At 32.0% G+C, this 21,732-nt stretch overlaps 1 protein-coding gene across 4 annotated transcripts in view; it reads right to left on the bottom strand.

The window, feature by feature from the left end:
• LOC123710770 (ADAMTS-like protein 1) overlaps window positions 1-21,732 on the bottom strand; it is a 186,922-nt gene that overhangs the window by 61,970 nt on the left and 103,220 nt on the right. For all 4 annotated transcript variants that reach the window (XM_045662946.1, XM_045662948.1, XM_045662950.1 and 1 more), the window contains exon 3: window positions 12,437-12,531. In XM_045662946.1, the coding sequence (XP_045518902.1) occupies window positions 12,437-12,481 (45 nt within the window). In that variant the 5' untranslated portion in view covers window positions 12,482-12,531. The remainder of the gene's footprint in view (window positions 1-12,436; window positions 12,532-21,732) is intronic.

Raw genomic sequence — 21,732 nt, 5'->3', positions numbered from 1 at the left:
TAACTTCCATTTTGCAATCGGAAGTATGATTTATTGGGCTATTGCTAAAGCTCACTTTAACTTGACTTAAGCCTGCGCCGTTTGAAAATAAATTTTATTAGCGTAATCATTCGGCGTTTTGCTCCATTATTTTACTTTGCATATATAAATAATTATCGTTTAAATGTTTACATTGCAATTATTTAGAGAAGCTACAATCACATCCATGCTATACACATTGATACAATAGATTAGCATTTATCAGCCAATGTTATAATTGATTTCGGGGAACTTAATTCTCAATTTTCATATTCATTGCGTCATTCGGGTAATTACTGTTCGAAATCTATTCTCTAATCGGTCAATGTAAATTATTATTTATTATTGAGCAAAATTTATATGAACCACTGTGATGCGTTTAATGTTCTCGGAAAATAATGTGGCAGTAAAACAATTTTTTTTATATTAAATTTAGTATAAATCAACAATATATCAGCGCAAAGTAGTATTATCTTGAAATAGCTATTAAATGTTTTGTCTAGTCACTGTCGTGTTATTTGGAAATGAATGAAGGCGATGAAACATTATTTCACTAATGTAGGCTTCTAGTACGTTTATGAATAAGACCGAATATTATTCACACATTCTAAGTCTTTCAATAAGCCAAATTACATTAAGTAGAAAAGCTAAGCGTGGACTAGCTTAAATAATTACTATTTTAGGAGCGACACGTGCTTGTGAGTGTGCCAACAAGATTATAACGTATCAGCGAACCGGCTTTTATTAGTGTTATTTTTATTATAACTAATAATCAATCAAACCAACTATGATTTCTATATATTTACCTTTGGACCTAGACGTAGATTAAATGTCCATTGGCTTAGTTATTTCAAGCTGAGTTTTCATTAAAATTTCCGCAAACATTTCACACAATTTAAAGCTTTTAAGTTTACATCAGAGCTAATTCTATTTCCCCGAATTACTTTTATCTAGTTAGTTCAAACGCGGCACAATCTCAGTTATTACCTCCACATGTGGTCTGCTGACAATAGATTTTTCCCCAAAGATATTGATATTCTCACACTCTAGTACCAATTCGAGCTATTAAAGTAATGGCTGATGTAATGAAGTAGACTGATGTCGATTCCATTAAACGAATTACGTGCATTAGTTACCTTTGGTGCGATATTGGTAGACTTTTTTTGAGAGAAATTTGTACTTATACATTAGTGTAACAAAAATATTTTTTAAAGTTTCATATTAAATTTTCTAATAATCCCGTTTTATTGGTGGAATACATATTTATGTATTAATTTTTATTATTGTATCAACTATCATAATATGTTTTTAATATAAAAAAAAAACTAAAACGCTCTGGTGATAACAATACTTTTTCAGGTGTAGATCTATCTTATTTATAAATACATTCAGTGGCTTGTTTATACAAGAGAATAAATATTACGTAATTATTAACGTATTGTACAATATCTTCACGTTTTTCGAAACATTCTTAAGTCAAATAAATCTCAATCCATCAATTTATTTGTCATCATATTACAAAACCTAAATAAGGGTACGCCTGTGCCATTTAAGTCAGAATGGTGATGTGTTTTTTGTTAATAGTACATCAATATTCATCGATGTCAGAGTTTATATGAGCGTCATATCATTATCATTCAACGTGGCGTGTTGGATTATAAATGATGGATAAACTTTGTTGTAAATTATCCCATAATATAATAGCAAAAAATACTGAAAGCATAGAATAAATATATAAACAATTACATGACAACGACCCGGAAATCCATATCAACGTTAGATTTCAGATAAACAATTCTTAAATTCCTTTAATAATACTTTTAATCCGATACGCGACGCTTGCGCGATATTGAAAAAGGAAAAGCAATACGTAGCACTTAAACAGTTTGCTACGTTCGTTCTTACTCGTAGCTCTTTTGAATTCTCGTAGCTTTTGAGCCATCGTGCACCCACTGAGCTTACAAGGATAAACATTTAACGATGTCCACATGACTTGTTCGTAGCGAAAAATATATTCATAGCATTAACTTTCGATGGTTTTCTTAATCTTTATGTATATTTTGCATATACACCAATATTTACATAAAACTGTTAAGATGCGATCAAAGTTCTTATCCGATATATGTTATAGTTACGATTATACTAGGTACAATACAAAAGCTTTTGAGCTTAAGAAGTGGCATATTGGAGAAAATACATGAGATAACATAAAGTATGTGCCTTTATTGTCACCATCAACTTGATACACTCACAATCAACGTAAGATTACGCTTTATTGTTTCGCTTTTGTTTTGTTTTATGTCTTTTCAAATCTTTGTTGTGTTCGTCACACAATACGAGTATATTTTATGTTAATAGCGAAAAGTAATAACTTTAGCTCTGAGTACTATTGTTATGAATATTCATGATGCAGCGTTATTGATGACATCCAGTATTTTTCTTGTTATTTTTATTAAATACCGCAAAATGACCTATTGTCCGACGACCGAGCAAGTTAAAATATACCGCCCGTTTTGTTAACATTTGACCGTGTTCATTCTATTTATGTTTACTCAGCATAAAGCCCGGAAAATTTACTGCCTTATTTTTATTAGATTTTGCCGCATAATTCCAGTGCTGCTTTCAATTTGTAATAACATCAAATCTTAACTTTAAATAAACCCGATTTTTAAATCATTTAAGCATTTTCTCTAATTAAGTATAGGGTAAAATATTTCATATTATTTTAGTTTTAAAATAACAAATGGTTTCGTTATTAATTGAACTGACTTTAAATAAATCGGTAACCAGTAATCGGTGCCAATAGAACTTTCCAAAATGCAGTGACCGTAGTTTGCAACTCCCATAAGCGATTCCGAGTGTTTTATGCAATATCGAAATAGTGTATTATATATCCGTAGTACTAATAGCAGAACTTACGTGTCGCGCGGTATAAAAACTCAATAGGAGTCAGGATCGCCAATACCATCGCTATTGGGAGTAACGTACCTGCACGTATTGGGGATGGGGTATTGCCGAAACACTGTCAGTTGTCATTTGACGTATTGTTTTTTTGTCCAACGATATTTATCCTTCAGAGACTTTTCACCTTCATCCAATTCTTAAAAACAAAACTTTTGTAGAAATTATTACGGCAAGTATCTAAAATCATTACTATGTCAAATGGAAGAGACTGGCTGCCCACGACCCAGAGAATCCTAGTGTGGGGCCTAGTTCCCTTTTTCCTTTAACTATACACACTTTGTTGTGTAATAAGGTTTTTTCTTCCTTTCTGTATTTCTTTTGAAACATTATCGTCATGACACATTAACGTTTCTCACTCAATTTATATTTTCTTAACGAGGCCACATTTTAGCCTTTGAACCTGTTTTTAATACTTTTTCTAAAGAAATATTGTCTATACATAAATAACACCTGCGATAAAATAACGTCAAACAAATACAAAACAATAGTCCAAATGATAAAAATTTGTTACCAACAGATCTAATTTCAAAGGATCGTGAAACTCGAAGGACTTTTATTTATTTTTTAAGCCGCAATCATGTGGGACGTGTAATGCCACACAATAAACATTGAGGCGCAATAAAACACGGACTCTCAATAACTCGTGGTACAATTTCACCAAATCGACACGCTTTTTGGGCCCTTTTAACCTTGTGGTGATCTCAGGGATCGATGAAAATTTCATATATTGGAAAAGTAAGTTATATGAAAAAAAAATTTATTTATATTTATGTGTGACCAGATAAAGTAGTTAGATTTCGAAGATTAATAAGTTTAACAATTAATAAACATTGTCTATAGTTCACTCACATTCTTTAACAGTGTTATTTTTTTCTTCTAATTTAGAACACAAAAAAAGGTTTATCACATAAACACTGATGACGTAACGTTCCAATTTCAGTAAATCGACATTCGGGCGTTAAGGATGGGGTAATGCCACAAGGAGTCGTAAATATATTTCATATTACATGATTAAATGCAGTTTATGGCTCCATATTTGGATAAGTAATGCTTTATAGTCACATTTATGACGGTTTCTGATTTTATATGTGAAAAATACATTTAAGGAAATATTTATTTGTCGAGCAATTGCTGAAATATCTTGTTGGGCTAAACATTCGATATTCAATTTGGAATGTTTTTAAAAAGAGAACTTGGATTTTCAAATGTAGAATGCATAGCATTTCCTTTTTTTCGATTCCAGACCATCAAGTTAATAAGGATACCTTATAATCTTATGTTTAGTGTGCTGACATATATGACATAATTTGAATTAACATCATACACAATAATATACAATACATATACATATATATATATATATATATATATGTATATGTATTATACAATAATATATATATAAATATATGAAAAGCATTTAGGGGGTTAACTGGATCTACCAAACGTTGAAAACCAATATATTCTGCCTGTGGTATAGTATCAAATAAATATCTTGAAAATTGGTGATGTTGGAAAAATTTTGTGTTTGAGGTAACTTAATATAATATAGATATATTTTAATTATACAATATATATATAGTTAATGTAGAATTAATTGTGGTTCTCACCAATATATTATTAATTCATTCAAAAGTTGGAATTTATACAAGCTATGCCCCAGAAACCAATCAAAACACAGCTTTTAAATAACAGCTTAGGAAAGCGGAACAAATAACAATGGTCTTTATATTTTCTTTGAATCAATTAATCCTAGATTCCAGTAAGCAACTTTATGCGAGCTTCCTAACTTCAAGAAGCGTAACTATCTGAGCTTATTCTGTACTATTTTATGTACTGCATTGTACTTGGAACAAAGGCGTTCAGAGAATACGAAATAGGCGCAGGTGTTTTTACTACGGAGTAGGTTTTATCGAAATAGCGCTATTTAAAACCATTGTAGGGGAACTAGTTGGTAATTAGGTATACCGTATGTGTTCTTATTGATATACTATCTGCCTGAAAAGTTTATAATATGTAGCCCCGATTATCGCTCACTCTCATCTTAGTTTTTTAGTATTTATAGTTTAAGTATTCATTATAACCTATAGCTTCGTACATACTAACATTTTTAATTATATAATAATCTCTATGAACTGGCAACCATTGGTTCGGAAATACTTCGGCGAGTAGCTAAAATAAGCTACGAAATATTGTTGATTAACTAGCTATGTTAGGTTTTAAAAATACTTTTAAACCCAGAACGCATGTATACCACTCTAACGCACGCACTGATCCCTGGAGTTAACTAATAAATGATACATTATGGTATAACACATCCCGCATACCATCATTCAGTTTACGGTAATATGACGAGGTCAAGGAATCCCCGGACATCGCAATATCCTTTACTCGCCGTAAATAACGATCCCCGTAAATATTACATCGCCACGAAGCAATCTACTGCGGACATTACATTAAGTGTTATTGCTTCTCGGTCCTTTATGATTATAGGATATGAGTGAATTTATTTAAATGGGGGCTTTGAAATGAGATATTAATTAATATACTGATAAGACAGTCTGTAATTTTTTTTAAAGATAAGAAGAAAGAACGACACTTAACTATGTTTTATATATTGGAAGCTGTAATGCAAAGTTCAAAGAACATAACAGAGATTTATATATTATATAGTCTCAATGGAATGCACGCCTTTTTCCTAACAAAACTTTGGTACTCCACAACATAAAATTAGGTTTTGAGTTAAAAAAGCAGTTCACGTCAGTTTAACTTTTTATATTTTTTCTGTGTTCAATTCCTACAGTGAAGGCAAACATCGTGTGGTTGCATGTCTCAAACCCAAATATCAACGACATATAACAGACGCAGGTGATCATCTACTTGTCTATAAAATAAAGATGATGATGATGATACGGATGAAATCTGAGGCCAGGACACTTATGGGGTTGTTGTGTCACTACTATAATAGACATACGAAATACCTCCCTTTATCATTACACATTCTGGACAAGTACGTTATGATATTATTTAAAGCTTAAAAGTTCTTTTATAAGCGTTGTAGATAGGAACTGAAACTAGAAAATTTAAACTAGGATGCAGAGGTCAAGAGGGATTTCAGTAAAAAGCCGGTATTAACATTCACATTTAAATAGACTACCTACATTATTAAGGTAGTTTGTCAAAGGAAAAAGAGCGCTGTACTAATGTAGTGGAAGGAACATTCTAGAAGGATTTTTCTTTATTTTGCTAGGATGAATTATCAGGCAAAAATATAGTAAAAAATGTAGAAAATCTGACCTTCTTGGTCAGGTTTTGCGCTTATATTATTTTTATATCTAGGATTTTACCAAAGTTTAATCTTCATTAGCATTAATTTGCGAAATAATCTAAATATTTTTTTTATAAATAAGTTTGACATCCTATGGAGTAAGCATCAATGTACGAGTTATAAAGTATAAATTGTACCTAGCATAAAAATACATTTAAATTATAAAATAGTAAATACTAAAACAATAATAAAAAGATAGACATAATATTAAAGTTGTATTATTACTAAGAGCAGATTCCTCCAGACAACCATAAGATTTCGTAGCTGAATTATTTTACAATTTAATATCACAGAGATTTTACAAATACCTCTAATACTTTACTTTAAACAATATAACTTTACAAAAAAGTATGTAAAACTGACCTCACACGGCTGCGGCAAGGCTCATTAAATATTCGAACGCATGTCGCCTTACATGCGTTTGAATATTAATTGAGGTAACTATTTCATTGCCTTACCTATTGATTTGGATTACTTTTAGACTATTTGTTAATACAACTAACACAGTCAACGCAGCGATTAAACGTGCAATTCTCGACAACGTGGATGTGTTTCATTATCGTATGAGCAAGCATTAATAACTCAAATAAAAATCTATTTAAGCACACCCGTGGAGGCTTACACTGCTCGTGTTACATACATTGCATCCAAAATACGGGTTCGAAAACCATATTTTCGTATCAAATTCAGATAGAAATTAATTGCAAGCTCGCAATCACAATAAAACTGTGACCAATTTTTCCTATTTTCCCTCCTCACTACGTAAACGATGCCGCGCTAACTTTTAATTAACATCCGATATTTCGTTCAGTTAAATCCACTTTTTAAGCGAAGTTATTTAGAAATCAGTTGCAAACATGTTTCGATTCACTTTAACGGGGGTTTTTGGATTTAAATGATGCAGAAACTGGTAAAATAATACATGTTCTTGTTATTGCTTTGGTTTTAATGTAATATTTCACTTATTGGTCTAGAATATTTTTATAATTAAAATATAGTAATCTGTACGTATAAACAAAAGCACTATTAGTACATTAGTGTTTTTATCTTTGTTATTTAACTTATCACCTATCTATACCGTCTATAATATACATATCTATTTTTTTATAGCATAGGCAGGTAAATGGGATGCCCAAAAGGGGATGTAAAAGTCTACTGAAGCGGACCGGCAAAGACTTTCAGCCATCAAGATGATACGGATGAATTTTGATTTAATACCTACGGCTTGTACGGTGATGAAACCAGACAGGAGGGATCAACCCAAACAGCTCTTTAGAACACTATCCTTAATACACTTTGTAGAAAACAAATAGGGATATATTGATAGATATATATATAGTAATCATTAATATAATACAACGTAACTAGTCTGTCCATTAATACTGATACGTAACCTTCCTTTTTTCAACTTTTTGATTATTTTGAATTTGGAACACATTTCTATAATGTGGCAAACAGATTAAAGGCCCGTATAAACGCCAAAGGTGGCCATTTCGCTTTTTATTTTTTGCTCTTTTATATTTTAATAATATTACATTACTTTCAGAATACTTCTGTATCGTAAAATAAATAATAAATGAATTGCTATTCAGTAAGTTGTATTTATTTAAATAATTATATATATAACGTAATCGGCAGTGTTTTTAATTTATATTAAGGTATCATCATCGCGGTTATGAGAGGTTCAAAGATATTTATTCTCAAAATATTTGTGACATATTATGGAATCGCTTAATAGGGGATTATACCTATGTGAAATCAGCCTCAGGCACATCTTCGTAGCTTAGTGTTAAATAATACGGCATTCAGTACACTATAATATCATTCTTTGATTCCCGGATTGGTACCATGTATGAAATGCGTGTGTCCCATGCCCTATCTTGGTTCATAAGTGTCTTCTAATGTTTATTAGTATGTCAGCATTGTTGGTAGTGGTCGCGTAGGGGATATCTCTTTCAATAGTTCTAATAAATTCAAGCGTCTCAACAGTACAGACGCACACACTTCCTGTCGTCCAAGCTAGTCACCAGCATTACCAAATCGAGGACCTGATAGGCAAAACAATTGGTGAAGCTAAAGCCCAAACACTCGGACTGGCCATCTTGCGAAAATGGTTTTGGAAAAAAACGTATCTTGGTATACCAACCGACCTATAAAATGACGCCGTTGAGAAGGGCCTACGGAAGTGGCAAAATTGGCTTTCTCTAGTATCAGAGGCGCAGGCTCACTTGAAGTCGTTGAAAAAGCGGAGTAAGTATTGTTGGCACAATATAACATGATAGTCTTGCTATGATGCAATCTACAATTAAATCCATACATTCGTCTTTGTACAACGCGTGTACCATAATAGAGTTTTACTTTACTCAGAGTCGGTGATTACGAATCAAATATTTAAATATAACTTATTTATATAACGTAGATCGAATTGAAAGCTTAATAAAGTTACTGTCTTATAAATCATTTGTTATCTAATCCAGAAATAATTTCCATAGCTTAACTGCGCTATAGATATATAATAATTAGAGCCAAATTAATGGACGACTCTGATATAGGCCGTCAATTTTAACTAAATAAGAGGGTGGAACAACTACGTTGCAATCATTCTAGAAAGGGTTCTGAATATCCAATACTTATATTTTGTTGGACATATATCATCATGATATCCTAAATATTCAAGAAAAACGAGGCAGTGTATCAAGGCCCGCCTCCTAAAAAGCAAATAATTTCACCGACGTAAATCACTGTACAATAAAGGATTTAGTAAACTTTGATTTATGATTCAATCTGCTTGCCATTTGACAAGCCTTTGTGCTTACTATTCAGTACTTTAAATTTGTTTCGTAAGTTCTTTGATCAGTCCGACAGGTTATTAACGTACAAAGTAAAATTTTGATACAGTATTCCATTTTTATTTTACTAAAAGCCGTATCTGACAGTTATTTAATAGATAGAATAATTCCTTAAAATACACCTGTTATTTGAAAATGTATATAAAAGAAAATACTTAAAAATTTCTACAAATTTCTTCTGAATTACGTGATAAATTAATTCACGATTTGTCTTTGAAAATGTGATTTATGAAACTAGATAACAAACTCGCACTCATACATTCAAGCATACTTAGGGTAACTTATTTGATTACACTAGTTTTTTTTAAAAATTGTTTTGAACATGCACCATGTACAACGGAATACTTGTGATCTAGTTACACTAAACACTGACGCTCTCTAGAGTCCAGGGAACGCCTCGCGTCTACCACCCACCTCACCACGAGTATACCTCACTTTACCGGGTATTATATTAGCTATGCTAGGAAGTGAGGAGTGGAATGGTTTCCTTCTGTGAGAATGTAATGCTGCAGAAGGAGGATGCTGAGCGATTGAGGGAGAGGTCTGGGGTTGACCATCGACTGGCCGGTGGCCCGGAATCGCAGGTCGTAAATTAGGTCTCTATGTCGGGTTCCTTGGGTAGAATGGCTGGCGAACCCCGAGGGGCCATTTTAAGGGCATATGAAGGGCTAAGGTGTTTTAATGGGTGGGATCTCGCTACCCCTCTGAATAGCAGAGGGATTTGAGTGGAGATCCAGTCCCACGTCAAGCGCAACATCCATGGCGCGGGCCTGCGTAAGCGCCTTTTCAACTCATTTAAAAATATTTAATAATTTTACATGGACGGATATTTTTCAGATATTAATTAATGTTTATTATTGCGGTTTTTGTACAAAGAAAACATAGAAAAAGGGTCATTATTTATTTTTGGTGATTATTATTAAAGCAGCTAACACGAAGAAATATACTCGGGTGCGATTGGGATTAGGCCCAAGGCCGACTGTCCTTGTATAGTAAATAATGTTTTAGTTTTTATTATAATGTACTAATAAAATATACTTACAAATACTGTTCAAATTTCGTAGCTCGCAATCAGAGAGCGTCAGTTTATTCGTGAATTTTCATTTATCCATACCTCCTTTGGTCTTTTTTCGCCGCGCAATCAAAAATCTGTTCGCTTTCACAATGCTTTTGTAAGTTCCCAACTTTTATACCTTTTCTGGAGAACGTGTTGCAAGAATGCAGTCTGCATTTCAATTGCTATCATATGGACTTGTTGCAATTTGGTTTGTCCAATGCGTTGGTATAACCCAGTTCGTCTTTTCTCGTTCTATCGTATTTTTATGTTCAGTGAGTATAACGTGACCTTATGTTTTATCGTTGATATTGCGTTGACATTGACATAAACGAATTAGTTACACTTTTGACATATTCGCACGCATATTTTGATAAGTCGATTTGCACATATAGTTTTATATCTATAAAAAAAATTAGTTTATTTTTCTCAAAAAACATTAGATTCTAAAACTTGTAAACATACAATAGGCAACGAAACGTTGAGATACAATATTCAGTTTGGTTAACCTTATACATAATATACTTCTATGAGCACTAGCGTTCTAACTAGGCCTAGCCTGTATCTGAAACGCTAGTTCGTTCCAGTGTCAATAAGAAATTGGTTAAGTTGTTTGTCATTAGATGTTTATTAATTCTATTGTTTATTAAACTAAATGAGGTTAGAATCTATTTAAGTTGTTGCATCTAACACATTAGACCGTAGGAAGTGTGAACTTTGTTAATGATTTTTAAGTCTTGTGGATAAGAAATTTGAAAACAAGATCTATCTATTTAATAATAATAATAACTGAATATCTTTTCTAATGTATGAAAATAAACTTAATGAAACAAACCCGCCCATTACTCACTGTGTTATTTTATATTTTAAAAAGTGTAAAATAGAATCTAAATGTCACTAATTAAAATTATATATTAAAATTTGTTACGAATGAAAGTGTAATAAATAAATGATTAATATTCAAATATTAATGAAAATACCGATGTTATAATAACGAAATTGTTCGGACAATTTACCCGGATTGACTTTGCGATTCAGGGCTTTCTTAATAAGCGTCAGATTTGCCAAAGTTCACTGACAAGGGCCTTGAAGAGCTCTAATCAAAACTTGTCAATTTCGTTTCTGATTTGTGTAAGCTGAAAGAAGGCTGAAAGATGATTTATTGTGTACCTTGTTCGTTACCATTTCTTAACAGAGGTGTCAAATTTAAACGAAAATACCAGGCTAAAAAGTTATGATAGTTCTATTTGCTTTTATTTTTTATTGAACTTAATATTGCATAAATTAGTTTTATAAGTAGCTTCAATATTGACCTCAATTGACCACAAATCATTGTGGCCACGTGCCCACATCGCTGAATACGCGCTAACTGTGAGCTATTTCATTAAACACCCGTTACTCACAACATAGGAATATATTCTCCTGCTATCAAAACCGCATCTTGCAAAAATTAATTTCACACATCTAACTGCTGTTCTTAAACGTAAGTTCTTGTGAACTCAAAACAGTTTATAATAACACTTGGCGGTACGGACTTAAAGACGAAGTTAGGAAAGTTCGTAAGCGTTGCATGTTAATTTTAGTTAAATTGCCAAGTAACGAAACTGAATAGACATTTCTTGATTATTATTTTTCGGTTTTTTATTTTATTTTAGTCAGCAGTGTTGGCGTATAGGTTTGTCGATCACTAGGTTCGATCCCCAGCTATGCAACAATAGACTTTCGGTCTATGTGCGTATTTAAAATTTGCTCTAACTGTGAAGGAAAGCATCGTGACGAAACCGGTTTGCCTTAGAACCAAATAGTCAACGGCGTGTCCTGCTATGCTTGATATAGCAGGATGATCACCTATTTCTTTCATACCACTCGCAATGTAACAAAATTGCGAGTGGCATGAAACAAATGCAGAAATCTGAGGCCCAGACGTAAAAGGTTATAGCGCCACTGGTTGGTTTTTTTGTGAGCAGCTTCAGCCTAGTGGTTTCAGCGTGCGATCTCAACCTCAGTTGGCCTAGGTTCGAACCTCGGCTGTACACAAATGGACTTTTTGTCATTTAACACTCACTCGTACATTGAAGAAAACCATCGTGAGGAAACCACAAAAGTTGACGGCAAGTGTCACTATCCTTAATTAATTTTTTAAATACACCTTTTCAGCTTTGAAACAGTTTAACATACGCTAATACATCTAAACTGTATTGACTGAATAAAAAGTTATATACTTACAACCGTCGTCAAAACCACCGCAAGGAAGATGAGTCCTCGCGCCATCTTGTCAAATTAAGGCCACAGATGACATATTATTGAATTACGTCATAGTCCTGAAACAAAGCAAAGGGGGCGTTATGACAGCTTCAACTTAAATATAATTTCAACAGAAAGCGAGGCAAAATGTATTATCAAATATCTATTCTTAACGACTTAATATGAAGAGTTTGATTGGTTCAATTCAATAGTCTCAGGAATTATTTTTGCGTTAAGTTCACCTCAGTAAATCCACGCAAAACCTTTTGATATCATATTTGTTTTCTAAAATCTTTATTTAATATCACACCCCACATACACACCCTCCCTTAGGTATTAGTTATTCCGTGATTAATATTTTTATTGAACTTTTCCTTTCATAAATGTTTGAAACTCTTCGTATTGTATGTATTCCACCTTTGGCTTTATGTTTAGCATAATTGTCTTTTGTTGTTTGTAATTTATGTTAGCACGATATTAATAAATGAAAAATAATTTTATTTATTAATATATTAATATCAATCATTATTTATAGTTTGGCAACACCACATAAAATTAATTTTATATGTATTTTAGAAGATGTGGAGTAACCAATTTTAAAATAATAAGATGCGAAGTGATATTTCGTGTAGACACAACATTTCTATTAGGATCGTTGAAGAAAACTATATATAGGTACTTTAGAAGCTTCATTTATTTAGGATATGATTTAAATTTATACACTGAACTTTTTATTGCATGAAACGATTCTATGTTGCTTTTTACCCGAAATCACTACGCAATATACTGAAGAAGATACCACTTTTAATTCAAAAAATAAAAATCCGTACATCATATATTCGTACGTGACATAACGTAAAACAATATGAAACGTTTCGATTTGTACAGCAAATAACTCGCTCGAGCTGATTTATCGCTAGCTCTAGTTTGCTTTTACGATTTGTAAAACCTGTTACAAATTTGGGGTTAAAATTTATTCTGGTTGTCATAACTGAACTAATGAAAAAACATTCATTTTAGGGTATGATAAATAATATAGAATTAACATGAATTTTTAATAAATTAATACAAGAAAAAACAAAAGTAAAGTATAAAGCAATAGAAGCAAGAAGTTAAAACTATTGCCATAATAAAAAAAGGTAAAAAATAAGAGTGTAACTCGTGTCTACTAAAAGCTAAACAGAGCTCTTCCGTACTTAAATAGCTTCACCCTTCCTAGGAATGTAGACTAGTGGGGGAAAAATACCCACTAAACCTATGCTACATAAGTGACATATATTGTAGTGAATAACATAGGAAATGGCAAATATTCGGTTGATAGCGTGATGGGGTTGCGTGACTTAACGCTATATGTCTCTCCCCTGGCAGTGTCTGCCGCGCTTTGTTCCTGCCTGTGAAACTTTTTATTTTGATTCAAAAATCGGAAGTATCTTAAAGGTCACATGGTATTCATAAACTATTATCTAAGAAAGAAACCAAACATTTAAAATGTATGCATTGAATTTCAAATAATAAACAGCTGATCTATGTCGGACTCTATCGCACACTTTTTTGCAAATCTTGCTGTCGTCTATAAAACTGTAGTTCACTTTGATCTATCGTCAATGCATTCCTCATCGTACTCGATATAGGTATTTGTTTCACACTCGGGTATTGAAGTTTTCATAGGAAACTCTAACTTTCTTGAAAATGTCCTACAACCTGTGTTAGGCATAATGTTTCTTATAGTGAAAGAACCGTTCCAATCCGTCCAGAACTCAGGGAACACTGAAGAAATAAATATTTTAAAAGGTCAAATGGTAGGAAATACACTACAGATCTATTCGAGGCTATAAATAATATCGTATCCGTAATAGCCGTTAATTACATTAATATTAGAGTTACGTTAGTTTCGAGTGAGCTATTAAGCTTAGTTGTAAGCTTATCACCTGTTTGATAACTGGTTGATAGTTATATTAGCTTATCATTTCTGATAGTGTCACATTGATATTCCATTTACCGGAATAAATGTAATACTATGCTAATGCAACGTTATATAATAAGTTGGATCGGGTATCGTGAGAAATAATTAAACTGACAAGGACGTGCCTTGCAGTGCATATATTAATGCAATTTTAATACAATAAAATATCACTTTTCGTTTAAATTAATTTTATACTTCCCATTATATTACAGTAGATAAAGAAAGTTATAAGGTTTTAAAGAATCAATTTGAAAGAGATAATTAAGAACTTTTTGTTTTAATTATAAGAGCGCAAGATAAACAATTCTCATTCGCAATATATTAATAGTCGAACAATAAGAACATTCAACTGCATTACCGACGAAGAACGGAAAGCAAAGTTTATTGTAATTAAAAATACTGTTTAACAATCGTTAAAAATGGACAAAATGCAAATCTGCGCCAAAAGAAAGAGCACTAATTAAACTAATGAATTTAAATTCTCCTGTCTGCAATCGACTCCAGGACTTTTCATATCTCAGGGATTATATTAAAATTACTGCAACGATGTTAATTTTACACCTGGTTAAGACAAAATATACTTATATTATATTATGTTTAAATAACAAAAAGATAATTAATTACAAACTTACAAAGCTTATAACAGTGTGAATATTAAAAACTGCAACACTATAATAAAAAAATCAGGGTTCTTTAATACTGGCAGAATTTCCTCGCTTTATTACGGTTATTGCGCGAGAAAAGCGCTAGCTTTGGTGACTTCTATACTATTTACCAGGTAAAGAGACATTAATTTTGACAACATTTTTATTAAGCTAGCCAGATTGTAATATTGTCAGCATAAATCTTAAATCCTAATGCCGGCGAGACAATCCCAGCTCAGCAGTCCATCAATTTCTGTCAAAGTCAACGCTTTTTGCCAATAAAGCTAATTGTCAACCAGATGAAATAAGCAAATTCTTACTCTACATAATGTGTAATTGTGCCCAATGAGCCGTATTCTCACAGAAGTCGTGTTTGGCATACATTGATCACGTGTATGAATATGTTACGTTACAAATGAACCAGTCAATGTGTAACCGGGCCACGTACACCATGATTGGTTTCATTGTAAAATGTAAAAGTTTCAATTTTATTATTATTTATTCTCAGCTCGTTTAATTATTTCGTTCTCTACACAAAGAGTTTCGAGCCTCGAACCAATTTTCCTTTCTCATTCGCTTTATAAATAAGTTATCTTATTGTACACGCATAAAAAAAAATTAATATTTATTTTGCTTTCGAGATTTTCTTTGTTCGTCAGTTCGTAATTTACTACGTGAAGCTTAGATTACCGCAATAATAACTATTTAGGTTAATAATAAATCTATGTTCAGGAAAAGTATAAATGAAACAGCCGAAGAAGAACTTGCGGTTACAAATATTCGTCTATGAATGTCATATGAAACTTGAATATATACAAGACAATGGGATATTCGAAAATTTCTTCTTGGGAATTACAGTTGTTGTCGTTGCAGCCAGTGCCAGGAGAGTTAGAACTGCGCGTTGTTCTGGTTGTTGTTGTTGTTGTTGGTTTTTTTAACCCTCCAGAACGGTTACGTGAAGAGATTCACAATCGCATTTTATCTAAAAAAATAACGTATCGTTTTTAAAGGAGAGGAGGGGGTACAGAAAAACGTTATGATGTGTTAAAGTGGGGGGGGAGGGAGGTGATTTATTACCAAAAATGTCCAAAAATTGCGTTCAGTAATACTTGAATGTTCCCAGAATATATTCTTTTGGTTTTTGAATTTGATTAACATTTGGATATAATCTGTATTAGTCACAGAACATTATGTTTGTGAAGACAGAACATTGCTCACATATTAGAGCAAAAACACAAGTCCGTATTGAAACTCTCATAATCAGATGACACGTATGTAATACATATTTTTTAACCGTTCGAATAATGGTTATTTTAAGACCTAATCGTTATACAGTACATGCATTATCATAAAGTTACAGCTCAGTAACAGTTTTAACAAGTTATGGATATAACATATCACGCCACAAAGGAGATAATATCATGTTATCACGAGTGTTATCAACGCTGTGTCAGCATAATGCGTGACAGGGTACAATATATTTATGATATGACAATGTCACTAGTGGGAACATTATAACTTGATGCGAATTTTAAGTATAATATGGTTGTAGGACAGTTTTCAAAAGGTTTTTTGGGTACAGCCATGTAATATTTTGTTCACTAATATTAAATATACATATGACAGAAAAACTAAACTATGATTTTGATTGTACCTATAGTTTAGTTAAAAACAATACGATGGATGGAGTTAATGGATTTTTGACATGCCTTAACAATACATGACAAAAGTAAAATATTTAGTTTCAGTGTATCACAGTTTAAGAAATGTTTATTTTATCAATTGTCAGCTAAAATTGAACGTCTAACAAGCTATGTTAAGCTAAGCATATTTATTAGATTAGTTTCAAGCTGATGTGATTGAGTCAGTCACACCATAGATTATTGGATGATGGCATTAACAATATCAATCACTGCTATTCAATAACAGATGGTGCTGCACTTTGGCACACTGCCAGCTCTACAATTGGCCGCTTGTCTATGGACAGCGTTTGAAATATTTATCGCTGTATACGCTAATTTCATGTTAAAAATCAGTATAATACAATTTTTTTTAATAAAAATTTTAGAGGATGTCAAATATTTATGTTTTTGAATAAATTGTTCTTTTGGCATTTATGTCATACTTTTATGTCTATGCGTAAAATAATGAGTATTTTATAAATGTAATGTAAACAATGTATTTATTAGGAACTCAAGACATGTTCGATTCAAAGTGAAATATGAATAAAAAGCGTAGAAAACCAAAGGCATTTTTCTCCTTATAAAGGTTAAATTATGAATGAAACTGACTTTTTATCTACCTAACCGTATCTATCTAACCGTAATAGGTTTTATACCCACCACACACACAAAATTAAATTAAATTGACATCAGAACTTTTGCGCAAAGCAAAACAAACTGAGCTCGCAAACTTCGTTTCTTCTTAAAATATTTTTTATACATATCTTACCTTTTTAGTAGGTATGAACTCTCCGCAGAGTTCAAGGAAAAAGTAAAAAAAACTCGAATAGGTCCAGCCTAAATGTCTCCCCCAAAAATATTATCATATTGATATGACTTTTAGTTGTAAGAAATTGGTGGACAAACAGACTTACGAACTTACGCTACCATGGACCGCACATATTATCCAATTTTATAAATATCATATTTTCATATCCTGAAATCGGTTAGAAATAAATAAGTCACATTAATTTTCAAGTCTTTTGTTCAGTCAATATAGCGGTAGCAAATAAGTAAAAAGGACACTTTCTGCAGTTTGATATAGAAAATGAATCGAGTCTGTTTTCAACAGTTCTATAGATCGGGGATTCAAGGAATAGAAACAATAAAACATTTTCAAAAGCACTTCCCTCCAACTTAGTGCAAAAGAAAATGTGTACTCTAAGGATTTGCTTTTCTTAAAAAAAGCACTCACCTTGCCCTAATTCCGCGAAACAAAATGCTATGTATGAACTCGAGAATACATAGTGTATGCCGGCGTGACTTGGCAATCGCTAACGACAAACGAGGTCGAGTATTTGTATATGAGAGGAGGCGAGTATAGGAAACTATATTTGTATCATGTCAATCTTGATATTAAGTTTGGAGGATATCCTACGTCTATTATATTAATCTATTTATTTAGGGAACTGGTTTGACTTGGCATATAGCAACTGATATACTAATTAAGATGCAAGTGCATACAATCAAACACGATTTATAAGGTTAAAGTGCGAATTACGAATGTTATATTTCGAATCATGTATGGATTACCATAAGAATTGATCCGAGCATTATTATTGCGAATTGTTGCTTAAAACCTGCGCAGCAGTTTCCTGGGCACTCGCGTCCCCATATATATATTTTAATAATTTTATTTTAGGATCTTGTGGTGTCAAGTCAAGTCATTTATTTATTCATTTAGGAAACAAAACAGATACGTCTCTAAAAGTATATAAAAAAAAACTAAATTAACACATTGGATATATCCACAAAAACTTTCACTGATAATAATAATTTATTCATATAGGTAACACAATGTAAAAAGAATCTTTATTGATTCTTCTAATTTTTCATTTACTGCCAGTGTAGTGACACTATATCTTCTAGCACTTTATTGGTTATGGTTTAGTTTATTAAGCAAAAGTAATCAGTATTAAATAAGAAAATAAATTACATTTGATATGTAATTATTTATTTAGAATTTTTTATTAAGAAAACTTTATAAAAAAACGTTCCTGATGGGATGGAAATGGCGTTAAACAAATTTACAGCTTATTTACTAGGACCAATTATAATTATGTAAGGTAATAAAATTGAAATGTTCGAACCGTTGTTTCATTTGTAGATCATACTACGATACTTTTGTTTTCGTTTAGTACTGATTGTCATATTAAAACACCACAATCATATTTTTTGCGATTTTATTTTATAACCACTAAAATAACTTCAGTAATTGTTTACATTATTTTTTACGTGGCGTTTTCTTGGTAGTCTATATACAAAACCCATTAAAAGGCTTAACTGATATCACTTATTAAATTTATACCACTATTAATATAAACTTTTTAAAATATTCGGAATCGTTTAGACATCGCTACCGCTTATACGTTAAACATACTACCTTCAGGGCATACTCAAGGTAAGCCGAGCTGTGATTCACCATCAATCATATGTTCCGGATCATTATTTGTTCCGCATCAAGTTTTCCTCGGGTTTCCACAAACTGACTCGCCCACCCTATGACTATGCAGCCGATATTAATGCGAAACTATTTATATAAATATTTTAATACGAAGATTGGTGGTGTTTATAGAGAGATTTGTTTATATCCCTAATATTATAACCCTATATATAATAATAATTATAACCCTATAGGGTAGCTAGATGATAGAAATTCATAAATATTTACATTTATTGTACACTTTCAGCTTTATATACTTTTATGGCCAGTTTTATAAATATAATCTTAGAGGGGTTATAAAAGGCCGACAACGCAACTGAGAGCGTCTTGTTTGAGAATTTTAAGTGCCCATAAAACCTCCTATTCGTTTTTAGCCTTCTTAAATTAACTTTTATGCAGATTTACACATTTTGAAACATTATTTAGAACTGAGTGTAAATTTTGTATATATAATATTTTTAAACATAAGAACGACTCGTATGTTAGAAACCTTTTTGTAATATTCTTATCAAGGGTCCTAAAACATTGCAGGTACTTGAGGCAATTAACCCTTGTCACTATCGGCTGCAAAGGGCCGGGTCACATCGTGAAGACGCCATTGTGCACCGGCCTATTGTCTTCAACTCGGTTAACAACGACGTATTGTTATAGAATTCAATTTTGAATCGACAATTAATGGTTTTCGGGTATTGAAAATAGGGAAAATACTTATGTGATCGTTCATTTAATTAAACGAAATCAATATCTTATTTTCGTTTAAACTACTAAGCCTCGTAGCTCGTAATGGGCCATAATTGTCATTCATATGGTATAAATATGACAATGTATTTAGGCGCGTAAAAACATCGTGGTGTTCTGACATATTTTTCTTTCCATTATATTCGAAGTTGACACGTAGTGCTAAGTATAGCGCCTGTAGTTCAGGAATGTATTGTATTTGATGTTCGAAAGTAATACTGATTAATACTACGACTGAACTATTCATTCTACCGTGTGCGCTATTAACACATAAAACTACTACCACAAATATTATATCACATTTTATTTATCAGTGTGGTATCACTACATAAAACAAACATTAAAAATTGAATAAGAAGAACCTAATAAAATATTGTAATCAAATGGGTAGTCAGATACAAAATGTAGTCGTATCGTTGAACATAAAAATAATATAAAAAATACGGCAATATCTAATTGACCTACTTGTCTATTAAGAAATGAAAATATAAACACACACAATTATAAGGTCAATAGTAGAAGCCTGTTAGTTACAACATTCTTATATATTGAATTCTGTTGTATAATTTGAGTTGAGTTTTAAATTTCTAAAACACTTTTATGGTTTACTAGTTAACACAGATCTCCTGATTTCATTACAGACGAAAAAATATAATTACTAATAAAAATTTACTTATACTTGTAGATAAAATTCATACAGAACACGTATATTAATAATTAGTGTATTCATGGATGAGCCCTTTGTGACTTTGCCATGCTATTCGCTGTACATTTAAAAGCTGAATCAGAAAAGTATTGTCTTTGGTTAACATAGCTTTTACACATTGAAAGAAAACAATTTTTTTACCGGATTAAAGCTATTTGTATTATTATAAACTTATAATATTTTATATAATTTTAAATTTAAATTTTTCCGACGTTTTACAGCCTATAATAAATCAATAAAAAGCGTAAATCAGAATATAATATTTATCAAGTTAAAGTAAATAACACTGAATCTGTATGAGTCTGCAGTTAAGCGACCAAATAAAGCTCAATAACTATAACGTTATCAACTTTTTGGAAGCATTGGGCCATATCAGTTATATTATTGATATCGTTTAAATCGCAAAGTTTAAACTCTTTATGGCATATGTGAATTGGCAGTGAAGATTTGAGTCTCGTTTGGCACGAAAGCGGCCCGTTTGCGCCAACAAACTTTTAACGATTGTGAAACGAGTTACGATTGGTTGGAAATTGACGATTGTTGCTCGAATATTTAATTTTTATAAATAGCTGAACAATTTATCTTGAAAACTCAGTTCTAAATTTCCATGTTATTATGTAAATAATACACTATAGAGGTACGTTAAACGTACTGTTTTGAACCATATTGTGTATTATACAAGTCTTACTACTAATATTCAAGGCAACTCGACGTCCGCCTTAGACGAAATCCAATAAGTACTAGAGAAGAAAAATGGCCTACTCCTTTGGCATGCATGAATATATAAATATTAATACTAATTAATTAATAATAATAATCAATGACGCTACAACCTTTTTAGGTCTGGGCCTCAGATTTCTGTATCTGTTTCATGATCATTTGTAAATCGAATAGGCAAGTAGGTGATCAGCCTGCTGTGACACACGCCGTCGACTTTTTGGGTCTAAGGCGGCATGCCTTTGGTTTCATCACGATGTTTTTCTTCACTGTTCGAGCGAATGTTAAATGCGTACATAGAAAGAAAATCCATTGGTGCACAGCCGGGGATGAACCTACGACCTCA

This window comes from Pieris brassicae, chromosome 6 (assembly GCF_905147105.1).
Source record: "Pieris brassicae chromosome 6, ilPieBrab1.1, whole genome shotgun sequence".
Classification (NCBI taxonomy): Eukaryota; Metazoa; Arthropoda; class Insecta; order Lepidoptera; family Pieridae; genus Pieris; species Pieris brassicae.
The sequence above is the reverse complement of the archived record's forward strand: the minus strand, read 5'-3'. Positions and strand labels throughout refer to the sequence as shown.